The following is a 13,146-nucleotide window of genomic DNA, read 5'->3' on the forward strand; positions in this document are numbered from 1 at the left end:
GTCTGCTCCAGCATAGAAGTGTAAAACCTGTGCATCATTAGTATGAAGTTAGCAGTTGAACGTGTTTGAGTGCAAGGTCGCTGAAAAAAAAGTTCTGAAAGAAGAAACATAGGAAACCAAGAATGGGAAGAGTAATAGTAACATATAATGTATGTAGCAACAATAACAAGGATAACAGAAAAGTAACATATAGCTATATGAAATTGGTAGTCTTCCCCTGTTATCACTAAAACTGCTTCCACATTCAAGCTGAAGGATTTCTTGTAAAGCTGTCTGCTCTGCCTACCTAATGCAACTTCTCTTGTACCTTACTTATACTCTTACTTTTGAAAGAGACAAATATCATATCTCAGAGATCAATGCGGCTAGACAAGAGACTCACTCAGACAGAAGCTGTCTGCCAATGTCAGCCTTGTTAGGTCACAAACCATAGATGTTGCTTCTGTAACAAACACGCTGTCTTTCAAGCTTTAACTCCCATCCTTGTTTTTTTCACTGTCATTCCTAAGACAAACGTTTTTCTATGAAACAGCATTAAAAATTGTTTGGGGAGTCTATAAGATACACAAACTGAAATCCTACTTGATCTCAGCTAATTAGTAGCTTCTTGCTACACCTTTTTCAGTTTACACTGTTATGGGCATGCAGGACCTGTATAAACTCAAAATCAGGCATCCCACAGCTGTCAAAAACAACACATTATTGACTGCTGGAATTTACAATTGTCTCAGAAAAGCATGCATCTGATATCAAACAGCATCTTCTCTGTTCCTTTACCCAAACATTTGATAGGATCAAGGCTAAATTAATCTGTAAACTGCATAGCGAGCTCTTGGTAGAAAATGTATTTTGCAGGCACATATTACTAAAAATTAACAGGAACAGAGAAAAGTAGAAGATGAATTACATAACATGATCATAAACATCTTGAGCACCCCATGGACACACACAGCACTGCTGTGGTCACTCATCTATCAGTACTTGTTTTTCAGATTCCATGTATGGAATGAGAGTAGATCTTTTTCCTGTCTTTTGCATTTCACATTCCTACTTCTACCTAATATTTCAATTTTCAGGATATTTTTTGTTAACACCTGTGAGAACAGCTCTTTCTAGAAAATCCTGTACATGTCCTGGTTTCAGATGGGACAGAGTTAATTTTTCTTTTTAACAGAGCAGCTAGAATACCTCTGTGTTTCAGATTTGTTATGAGAAGAACATTTATGGTTAGTGCTGAGACATCAAAAACCTTTCAACTCCCCATGTTTTTGCTAGTGTGCAGGAGCACAACAGGCTTGGGGGAGCATGGCTGAGACAAAGGGTCCACAACTCCCCTTATGATTTGAATTTAGGATTGAGGGCTAAATTGGCCAATGAAGTATTCCATATCATGCAACATCATGCCCAGTATTATAGATGAAGGTTGACCAGGAAGTTGGATTTCTTTTCTGGGAGGACACTCTCGCACTCTCTCTCTCTCCGAGTTCTCTCCCCCTCTCGTTCTTTTTGGGCCTCCCAATTGTCTGGGATTGCAGAGTTGGGACTTAACTGTTTCAGGATTGCTTGCTGGGATGGGACAGTTGTTGGTCACCAGGTGGTGAGCAATTACACTGTACATCACTTGTTTGTATATGTTATTACCGTTATATATATTGATATATTATTATCACTATTACTCTTAATTTTATATTATTATTAAATTGTTCTCTCAATCCACGAGTGTCCTTTCCCTTTTCCTCTTTAATTCTCTTCCCCATTCCCCAGGGGGCGGGACAGAGTGAGCGAGCAGCTGTGTGGTATTTAGTTGCCAGCCAGGTTAAACCACGACAACATGAAATTATGGCATCTCTCCATAATTGCTGCTAAATCATGTTAACTACTTATTTTGGGAAAAACTTGGAGATGACCAGCCACCTGCTGGGACAGAGATAAACACAGAGACAACAGATTCTGAACACAGGTAAATGCCACTTCACTCAATATTAAAAACAGAAATAAGATGCCAGAAAAGCTTTTGAAAGTTAAAATCCTTTTAAGAAAAGCAGAAGTAATTAAGGCCTGTAATTTAGAGTCAGTTGAAGCACAGTCCTATGAGGTGGAGATTACTCAACCTGCAGCTGCAAAGACACTTGTCATTTCCATTCATTTTATTGGAAAATTTAGAAAACCTTTCTCTCTGCATATAAATTTCTCCTGTTGAACTCAATTAAATTGATAGGACTGATATAGCACAAAACAGCACAAGACTATTTAAGAGGCATATCAACTTTTTTTGATTCTCAGTCATTAGTAAATACCTGCATGTCGCTTTGATTTTAAATTCTCAAGCTAACTAATTTTAGAATTGGATATGTTGTAGTACAAGAAATAGATTTATCCAGTCGGGTCTTGAAAAAACCCAGGGAGACTGCACAATCTTTCTTCTGGGGATACAAAGCCAAGGGGAATAATCCCTTCCCTCCATCTACCAGCTGTGCTCCTGCTAATGCAGCATGAGATGCTGCTGCCTTCCCTTGCTGCCAGGGCATGCTGCTCACCTGTGTTCAGCCCTTTTCAGCAGAGCTGCTCTCCAGCCAGGTTCTCCCTTTACCTCTGATCTCTGGTCTAGCAGGAGCTGATACTGCTAGCCATAAACTGGAAATTACCAGTCTTAGAACTCAGCATGGGATAAGGTGGGATAATTTTGCTGTTTGATAGCTAAAGTGATTTTTTTTTTTTCCCCCTTTTGAATAGCATTTATACTTTCAGTGTCCCAGAAAACGGCTTGCTCCCTTGCATACCAAAGTAGTACCAAAACTGTAGGAAATGTTTCTAAATGATTAGTAACATCAATACTTTAAGCAAATCAAGCTATCAAGCAAAGACTTAAAGATTAAATACTGTCATTTGTTTGAGAAGCATAGCACAGACTATGGGAACAACTGGCTTCAGGAAAAATACTATCAGGTAGGAAATTTTCATTATTTAGCCAGTGTCTCAACAGTTTCAATACATAGAAGTAATAGTCTGTGAAAAAAGGTTGGAAGAACAGGCTGGGAAATAAAGTTCCACTTTGTAGATTGGCTAACTATTTCTGGATCACTGCTTGCAGCACCTGCTTGCCAAAGAGGCTTCTGCACACAAGAAGTCTTAAGAACAGGAAAGCTGCAGTCAGGCCAGGCCTATATTTAGCCTACAATACCTTGGATAGCAGCTAAAGGAAGAGTAAAGCCACATACATATTTGCCCTATATATTCTGTTTCCCATCATTTGTAGCTCAAGGGCCTCCTAAACCAGACAAAATTTCACTAAATTCTGTTTTTACTCCTATGACCAATTTCACTAACCCACTACAAAGTATCAGTTAAGGTTGCTGCCCTTCCCTGAAAGTAAAGGCTTTACTTCACCAAAGATCTATGAAATATACTCTGATTTGATCAGAAACCATTACACTAAGTGCTCTCCATATTTAACCTCCTCCACCATATGAAAGTCACAAGAAGCCATGGGAACAGAAGGGAACCAAAGAATGGAAGGACGAGCAAGGTGATGAAGCAGGAGTCTGTAATGTCTAGCTCCCGAGTTAAATGCCACAAAAGCTTTGTTGAATCCAGTTAGCCATTCCACGCAATTTCTTCTGGTAATTTGTTGTAGTTCCCATACTAGGGCTAAAGTCTAGAAATTCCCTATTTTCCCTTCCTGTAGGATCTCCACCATTCAGGACAGTTAAAAGCATATAGCAGGTGAGAGTGCTCTGTAGACAGCTCATGCAATCTCATTACCTTTTTTCTCTACCCTTCTCTTGATTGTGTATTTGGGAAATAGCTGTCAAGATGAGATAAATGGATTATTTTTAAGTATCTCCATAGCATCAATCTGCCTTGGCTTTCAGTATGTAAGAATATATTGTGCTTACGCTTACCTTTACACAGGAAAACCTCCTCCTTCCAACTCTTCCTGTTCTCAGACAGAAGTGGTTGCTGTCTCATTTTCTCCCAGACGTACCTACCTCTGTCTTTAACAGGGTCTTAGCAATAGCCACAGCCTAATACTAAAGCAGGAGAAACAGGACAGATACAGACGGAGGGAGGAACACCACCACCACACACAAAAACCCGAAACAACCCACACCACACTTAATGCTTTACCCCAACATGCTGCTTACAGCTTCAACTCAACAGTTTCCTTCTTAACTACAGGAAGATGTCACAGGAGTCAGGAATTCCTTCCCTCCTCCCCCTCCCCCCCTTTTTTTTTTTGAGGGGGGAAGTGGTACAGGGAGAGGTACACCTTCATCTTTCCTATTACTCCTTTTAGGATGGTTTGGCTTTTTGTTTTGGGTTCAGGGTTTTTCTGTTGTGGGTTGTTCAGTTGCTTATTTGGGGGTCCCCCCCCCCCTTTTCCTCTTTGAACAAGGTTTCCAGAAGTTGCTGCCCAACTAGATCTAGAGCTATCAGGTGCCTTGAAAATATTGGATGTATCTTCACCATTTCCCCTCCCCTTAGTTCTTCTGTTTATGGTTCAAGATTTCATGACTGCCCAGATACACACAGCAAAGGGAGAGACGCAACACCTGTTCCTCCTCCACCCCCACAAAGCAGCTTGATGTCTCATCAATCAATGCACGCACATTTCAGAACCAAGAAACAAGGACATGGTATTCCTCCAAAGGCACCTTCTACCCCAGTCCACTGAAGCAGTTACTCCTTGAGCCATTCACTGTTACAGGCAGCAGAGCTAAGAAATTTTTTTCCCATCTGCCGCATAAACAAGCATTAATGTTCTGTTAAAACGCATGTGACTGCAGCTTATGCTGGTGCACTGGGGTGGGGTGACTGCTCCTACTCTTGGGGCAACCAACTACATTCATTGAGAAAAGCTATTAAAGACACAATGTATTGTGAGAGATACAGCAAGTGGAGAATACAGAGCTGTGAAATTCCTGCAAGATGGCAGAAAGAGACCACATGGCACAGAGGTTTCCCAGTTCAAGCCATCAAGAGACCAGGAAAGTAAAGTACGAGAAAGAAAGAACAAGCCCTGAAAAGGTTCAGGTACCAGCAAGATCTTGCCTCCCTTCCAAACTTCTCCTAATCCATTTCAGCAAAGCTTTTTAACTTCTTCCATTCTGCCAACAGCTTCAGCTGTAGAAAAGCATTTTGGCTTGGGGGAGGCACATTCACATTAAAACCCAAGGCATTACCCCTGAAGTCAGCTAGACTTTCATTCCCTGTTAGAAAGCCCTCTGCAGAGGTACAGGCTTCTCAGATGATGGGAACATTTGAAGAGAGGTTGCTGAAAACAGGTGGGACAGAGCCCAGAAACTCTACAGGTGACAGATCTACCTCCAGCAGTGACCAGAAAAGAGGGGACAAGTGATGCAGGCACTTGGCATTTCATCAGTTCCTGCCCTTAGGCACCTACCTTCTCAGCAGAGGAGAGTTCAGTAAGGTAACACAGATGGAAAAAAATAAAACACACAGTTGAGGGGAAAGAAGGAAGAATCCAGGCAATTCAATTATGCAAACAGTCTGCATATGAAAATCTGAGTATCTGATTAAGTTTGGCAATGGGCACGGGGATTTTACACATACTTGAAATTAATTCTTGTACATCTTCCTACAGTATATGAAGTAAAGAAGCAGTACAACTTACTAATTCATGTCAGTTGTGATACTACTTAAATGTTCCCTACACAAAAGATTTCTGTATAAAGCAAACATTAAAAAAAAAAAATCACTGCACAAGCTCAGTAGCAGCTCTCAATGCTTGGATGGCACTTTTTTCCATTAATGATTTTTTGCTGCTCTTGCTAAATTAGGACACGAAACCCATCCAAAACCAGTAACTGATGGCTGGTGTTCTATAAAATCAGTTGAACTTACCATGTTAAAAATAGAGGGTATTTTCAAAATTAAGACTTCTTATTGTACCTTTCATTATACCTTATAAAGGTATACAAAGCTCTTCAGTGCTAAGATGACTACATCTTCTTCTGAGGGCTCAATAGGCATCTGCACACACCCATGATTGATTTTGGTGAGCTTTTCCCTTAACCCAAAATTCCTGAAAAGGAGGAATCCCTAACATCTTACCCCACCCTTCCACTTGTTCTCAAGTACTCTTAGATACATTTCGGTTCGGAGAAAAGTACTGCAGTCATGTGAACTGTGACTCTTCAATTTATTCTTATAATTTACCATCTTTACCTTTTAAGCCAGACTGCTCTTCTAATACACTAAAAGCTGCCCTTGGTAGGAAAAAAAAAAAGCAAGCATCACCCAAAAGGGTTTCACTCACTTTTCAGGCCAACTACATTCTTAGTCTGTGCTGAAAGTGACAGCCAGCACAACAAAAATTGCCACCACAGGTACTTGTTTTCTCCTTCCTTTTTAAACAGGCAACCAACAACTTACTTTCCCACTGAAACCGTTACACAATGGCTATATACAAAATTTGAAAGCTCCTCAAAATTTCAAAGTCAATGAAAGCCAGATTCTAGAGGGAGACAACATGGGTAAAAAAAATATCAATACACATGATATTTTAATACAAAATATTAGCTTTTTTCTTTTTTTTTTTTTACACAAGTCAGTTTTTTAATAATATAGAACCTTAAAAAAAATGAACAAATTGCTATCCACACACTATAAACACTTTTTTTGTGCTCAGTTTGATCAAGTTATCAGAACAATTTAAACACCAGTTCATAGTTTAAACACTGCCTTGAAGTTTTATGAAAACTATGCCGCACTGTGCACTACCATTATTGTATGTACAGTGTGAAGCGCCTTCTTTCAGTTTTAATACGGTAGTAGAAACTGTTCAGTTATCAGGTTCTTTGTGCAAGGATTTCACATTCTACTCATGCTCATGACAGATTTGCATTACATTTCAGTGGCACTGGTATGAGCAACCACATGTAATTCTGTGAATGTTCACTGGAAGAATGTCCGTTACATATTCTGCAAGTACAAGTTCTTCAGCTAGATAAAAGAAAACTTGTTAGTTTTGGGGAAATACTAGTCTGATTAGCCAGAATTTAACAATTTCTAAGCACTGAAATGAATTTTGATTTCTCAAAGTTGAATAAAAGTAATTAACTATCACATTTTTATAGAGATGAACTATATAGCACGTACATCTCAGGAATATTTGTAATTGCCTGTTTTTGAACCCATAGAAAGGAAAAAAAATTTCCCTCTAAGTTGGAGGCCTTAAAAGGTCTTGTTTTAGTAGCAAATCATCCACAAGTTGCAGGCTGTTAGCCAAGTAGATTTAGGATGATTTACTTGCATTACAGTAATTTACACAATTGAACTTTATGCATACAGTACAAAACTATGAACAAAAAGGTGAAGCAAACTTTTTTATTTATATTCAGGTAAAAACATTAACCTGATGAAGTAAATTATTGCAGATTTGAGAAATCAGCACATAAAACAGTTGGACAGAGCATTGCTTACAGGTGCTTTATCTGTGTCAAAAGACAAAGGCTGAACTGTTTGTTCCAAGCTAGCGCTGGGGGAGAAAAAAAAAGAAAAAAAACACTACAAAAGTAACCAGGAACTTAGATCAAGAACAAGAAAACTGTTTACTCAAACAAGGAATGAAACAACTAATTTGTCTTTTAAAAAACTTTACATCAATTCAAAATGCTCTGGCCTTACCACAATACACACTGGCCAGCCCAAGCCGCTGGACTTCACCTACATGAAAGAAATAATTCTTCTGAGCCTCTAGTAAGAGGCTTTTGCTGCCTGAATCACTGTGTAAACAGCTCTAGAGTGTCGACTGGTAAAGACTGTCGCCATTATATCCTACCACTACAGTAAAACTATGCTATAAGAAAGGTTCTACCTAGTTACAAAGGCTGAATTATATTGACAATATATATTTGATTTCAGTAAAATTTAAATTATCTTAATCAGAGAAAGAGGCATGGAACAGTTAAATGCCCATGCTAACCAAAACATAACAATTGTTGAATGTTGCACACAAAAAGAACCAAGTGAATTGCACATCAGACAATACATGAGGATGGGTAAAATTAGAAGAAGGTGAGGGTACACAGAACTAGTCTACTAAACTAGATTCGTCAAATACATGGTGTATTTTAATTTCTGTACTTATGTACAAAAGTTGTCTTTGGAGGAAAAACTTCAGACTTATCTAGATGGATACACACAGCCCAGTATTAAACTGCACAGCGACATTTATTGTTCCAGCCTGGAAAAACATCCCTTTTTAAATTTCACACAGCAAAGCAAGTTAAAAACTTCACTCATCAAATAAATGATAATTTAAACAAGAACTTGCTAAAGAAACTTTGTCACAACAACTTTTAGGGCCTGATCACTTGAAGTCCAAAGGGGCCTTTAATGAATATCAACCAAGTGTCTTTGTTTATAATCTGCAAGCCGTTTTTCTACAACAAGAAGGCGTAACACGTTTCCTTGACTCAGGTGATATATTTAGAAAAGAATCATGAGTTTCTCTTTTGCTGTAACAGGCAGACATTGCATTTTTCATTGCGATCAGGAAAGATGGAATGACTGCTGCCCTTCTCTTGCAGCTATCAAGAGTTTTTCACGCATTATCTCAATGGTTGAATAGTCCGGCAATTTGAGATAGTTCACACAAGTCATTACTGAGGGTAAGAAATCATCTGGATTCTCAGTAGACTCAAACGTCTTGCGTACAATTGTCAACGGAGGATTCAAACTTCGAAAGCCTATTAATGAGAAAAGACATTCAGAGTAGAATCATTCCTCTTGGAAACACAGTTAACACTGTTGACATCTAACAGTGACAGAAGCATGCATCTCATAATTGACTCCTTAATCTCCGTTTTGAAAAGTTTAGAAAATGGCTTCATAAGGCCATGTAGCAAGCTAAAAAATACCTAAAATCCTGTCTGAGATTAGTTTGCCAAGACAAACTAAAAAAAATAAGCTGGACACACCTACTTTTAATTCTGTCATCTGTATGTGTAAAAAGCCTATTCCAAACATAGAATTTTAAGAATTTGTTGGGTTCATACACATTTAAGATTCTCAGAAATTATCTATGATTGTGGTACCTTATTTTTTCACTCCAGTTTAGGTTTTTATACTTCTAACCTTCAATCCTATCTGCACCATCTCTCCCCCAAAAGAGCTCTAAAAAAATCTTCTTTAAAAAAATCCGAACTCTTTCCTCCAAACCCCCAAGAACATAAATAATGGAACAGATGCATAAATTCTGTTTTTACTTGCAAAGCGTTCAGCTGAGAATATGGTAAAACGCGTATTCTATAACAGTCCCTAGCAAAGACAGCAAATTCCTCAGTTTTCCTCACTGCCTCTCATCTAAATTCTGAAATTCAAAAGGGGGAGAAATTAAAGTTTTATCACTATGCTGGTATTGTCTCTTTTCTAGAAAATAAATTGTTTCTAGGTAGCAATGCATCCATTTCATTTTTATCATAACTTAATGCACTGCTAGCCAAGGACTACAGTATTAAGGGGTTTCAGTTTTGTTTAAGCTTTGAACTTTTTTTGCCCTCTGATAGGTTATCTAGTAACATAAATTAAACCTGGAGAGAGTCAATTGAATCAAGTATCATCAGATTAACACAAAATTTATGAGAATTCTACCTGAAGTCTACCCAGCCACTTCTGAAACTAGAAAAATCAAACAAGTATGAACCTCTAAAATACAGTTAAGTATTTTTTTTCTATACTGAAATAATTCACTTATTCTAAAATGCATTAATAATACTGATTTCATATATAACAATATATAATAAACAAAACCTACCTCCTACAGGCAGTCTGGGGCTGCCCGTCACAAACTGCAGAAACAGTCTTTGCTGCTCACTATCAAAGCTACTAAGAATTTCAAAGAGATACTTCACTGCTCGACTAAGGAGGAAAAAAAGAAGCTATTGTTATTTTGTTTATAGTTAAAATAATTGCATCGTATTCCTATTCAGTGAAAATGATTATTTTCAAATAAATTTCATGTAATTCCTTTAGCTTGAATAACAGTATATCAAGATTATTTAAAGTATTTTCTAGTGCTAATTTTATTTCTTTTTTTTTTTTTTAAAAAGACCAACACCATATTACCTGTCATGCGTATAACCGTGATCTGGCCTGCAACATTCCATTAAAGTCTTTGCATCCCAAGTGTCCGTTTTACTGCCGCACAAGAGCTGCTCCAACTATAAAATTAAAAAACAAAGAAGTAAGTTTTCCCCTTTAGAACTTGTGGCAGAATGAGTACTGTCTGTTCTGACTACTATTACAGCATTCTACCTCCTGGAATGGCTTGCTGAAAAACCATCTCAGTCACCGCAAGCAATCCTCCCAAATCCTTTGAACGCAATAGCTTCATCCCAGTGACAGGCTCATTTGGTCAATCTGCCTTTGCATACAATCCACTACCACATGAGATGCTCAACGTATTTCTTACAACAGAGACAATCCTAATAAGCAATTTACACTACAGAACAAAAAATGCCTTAACTTTTTTTAAAACTCACAATTCTTAAAGAAATCTAGGGGAATGGGAAGATAGAGTGTTTACACTTGCTTTTTAGAACTCTGAGCTCTTCTTTGAAAGAAAAAAAAAGACCATAACCAATCATTAAACAGAGATGGATCTGTCAGATAGCAGTTTCGTACTTAAAATTATTTTGCTTGTTCTTTCTATGCACTTGGGCAGAGATGACAGGCTACAGTCAAAACATTAAAAGCTTCCACAGATGTCCTTCTAGGATACACAAGGAGTTGTAAAGTCCTGATCTCAATAAAACCAGAGGTTTGACACATGTAGCTGTTCTGTTTATGAATAAAAGAATTGTACAAGTTCTTTATAAAAGTTTAGGAATGGTTTGTAAAAAGGTTCAAATGGCTGGACAGCTATCAGCAACAGAACACAAGATCACACACATATACTCAATCAAGGGAAAGATAGAAGATACCTCATACTACTCCTATGGCTTAATTTTGATCAACTATATTAGTAGATTAGCCATAGACTAGTGCCCATATTTTAAAATTTCCAGACAGAAGAAAGCATCAAAGCATGCCAAACAACAAGACAGAAGAAGAGCATCACATATATCGCAAAACAGAGAAGTTTGGGTAAAACACTAGAGAAATTAGAATAATCTGCCATTTTTATTAGCCTTGAATTTGTTGCAGGAAAAACGTGATAGTACTCTTTGAAAGCGGTACCAGAAGGGCATGAAGAATCACTGCGAGCAGTTACAGATCTCAGCTTCAAGCAACTCTTATACTGCAAAGCACCAAGAACAAGAGAGTAACACAAAGGCTTTGCTAAAACACTCCTTCAGAGCACACTTAACAACTCTTCATGAAGTCAAAGGTGTAAGTTTACGAAGGTAAACAAACTCTTCAACATATAGTCTTCAAATAAACTCTCTAAAGGCAAAGTAATAAAACATTTATTACTCTGGACTCTTCTAGTCCAGACAACCATAATTGTGGCAACTCAGTTCACTTAAGAGTGTAAGAATTTTACCGGAAATTGATCTGGTGGGTGGAGAATGCAAGGCAAGACCACCTATCCTCATTCTTATCCCTTCATCCGAATCTCCTCCTACTGTCTAAAGATTTGTTAAAGAGCTATTTTTTTTTTTTTCCTAGAACATCCAGGTAGCATCCATGTCTATATGTACATACATAGATAGGTATAAAATAGCTACATCTATAGCTATTAAGAGGTACTGCAATACAAGGAATTAAAGTATCCATACCAATATAGAGACCCTACATATATAAAATAAAGCATTTTTCTCAGAAAAGCTAGATACAGTCAATTTTAAAGAAAATGAAGCTGTTCATAATAAAAGCATCAAATAAATGACCACTGAACATAGACATCTAACATTTAACTATGCAATTTGAAGGACACCAAGTTTTCCTAATATGCATCAGAAACGTTATGTAATCAGACTGTCACAAACGCACCCACTGTACACCTAGGTTCAGACTGTCCATACATATAGATGTCACATTTTAAAAGCATCAGTAAAAATACGTTTACCAACCTCCTCAGGATAGAAGTACTGAAGATGACTGAGGGGGAAGACTGATTCAAATCCATCTCTGAATGAGTCAAACTGTCGGGCAACACCTTCATTTAGTGCCCAGAATATAACCAACTGCAGGGAAGGAAAAAAAGAGAAAAAGACATTTGAAGAAAGGAAGTGTGGAGTGATCACTACTGTACAAAAGACTACAGCTACAGAACAAATCTCTACAGAAGCCTAGCCATATGCTCACTGTAGTTGTAGCAGAGTTTGAACTTTGATTCATGGAGCTGCTCTACACCATTGCCTCATTCTGCCTTAATTCATAAGCTCACACCGCTGCTTGTGTGCAATTACTGTGCTGCTGCAATGCACCTGACAGAATTTCTTGCGTTTTTTCTTCACAACTTTGTCATGTGGTCTGTCACTGCAAATGAGCAAGTCATTTGGAGTTCAAACAACCCCATATTTAGAATATCCTCATCATGCAAGTCATGCAGAATTTAAGCAACTTACTTGCCTTTATTTTTAATAAAACAAGGTTAATAGATGAAATTCAGAATAATATAGGTTAAACTGAACCTATTTGACAAAACAGTTTAAAACAAGTCTAAAGAGTTTTTACATATTTTTAGAAGCCAACCTACACGTTCTTAAAATTCAGTAACCGAAACAGAAATCATTGGGGCATTACTGGCAGTATTAGATTAGTTTCCCCCATGGAAACATATGGGTCCCTTTTCTAATACACAGTTACAAAAAGTAACTTTAGTATTTTTGTTAAGTAGCTTCATATTGTAAGAATACCTGGGGAAAAAAAGGAGATAACCAACTCAGTAACATGAAATGAAGTTAAGAAACATATGGCAAAAGATAGTAAGACAGTAGTCTAGGCTTTTTGTGTATGGTTTCTGTTTTGGTTTTGTATCTGCAGTTACTCCCTCAAGACTAAATGCACCTCCCGAAGTGGACAGCAAATATTGCAACAATAATCACTGATGGGAAGGAAGGGGACTTGACACAAACAAGATCAAATTTCTTTTCAAAGTCCTGCAGCCAATATTTCTCCACTAAATTAAGAAATATATTATACATGGCAGATTGCATGCTAAGTTCAGATTCT

General features: G+C 37.7%; 1 protein-coding gene across 12 annotated transcripts in view; it reads right to left on the minus strand.

Moving 5' to 3' along the window:
* Positions 1-7,336: 7,336 nt before the first annotated feature.
* TRIP12 (thyroid hormone receptor interactor 12) overlaps positions 7,337-13,146 on the minus strand; it is an 84,216-nt gene continuing 78,406 nt past the window's right edge. For all 12 annotated transcript variants that reach the window (XM_086617974.1, XM_086617966.1, XM_086617971.1 and 9 more), the window contains 4 exons: positions 12,042-12,155; positions 10,093-10,187; positions 9,782-9,885; positions 7,337-8,714 (listed from right to left, as the gene is read on the minus strand). In XM_086617974.1, the coding sequence (XP_086474100.1) occupies positions 8,518-8,714; positions 9,782-9,885; positions 10,093-10,187; positions 12,042-12,155 (510 nt within the window). In that variant the 3' untranslated portion in view covers positions 7,337-8,517. The remainder of the gene's footprint in view (positions 8,715-9,781; positions 9,886-10,092; positions 10,188-12,041; positions 12,156-13,146) is intronic.

The sequence above is a fragment of the Tauraco erythrolophus genome, chromosome 11, assembly GCF_009769465.1.
Source record: "Tauraco erythrolophus isolate bTauEry1 chromosome 11, bTauEry1.pri, whole genome shotgun sequence".
In the NCBI taxonomy this organism is placed as follows: domain Eukaryota; kingdom Metazoa; phylum Chordata; class Aves; order Musophagiformes; family Musophagidae; genus Tauraco; species Tauraco erythrolophus.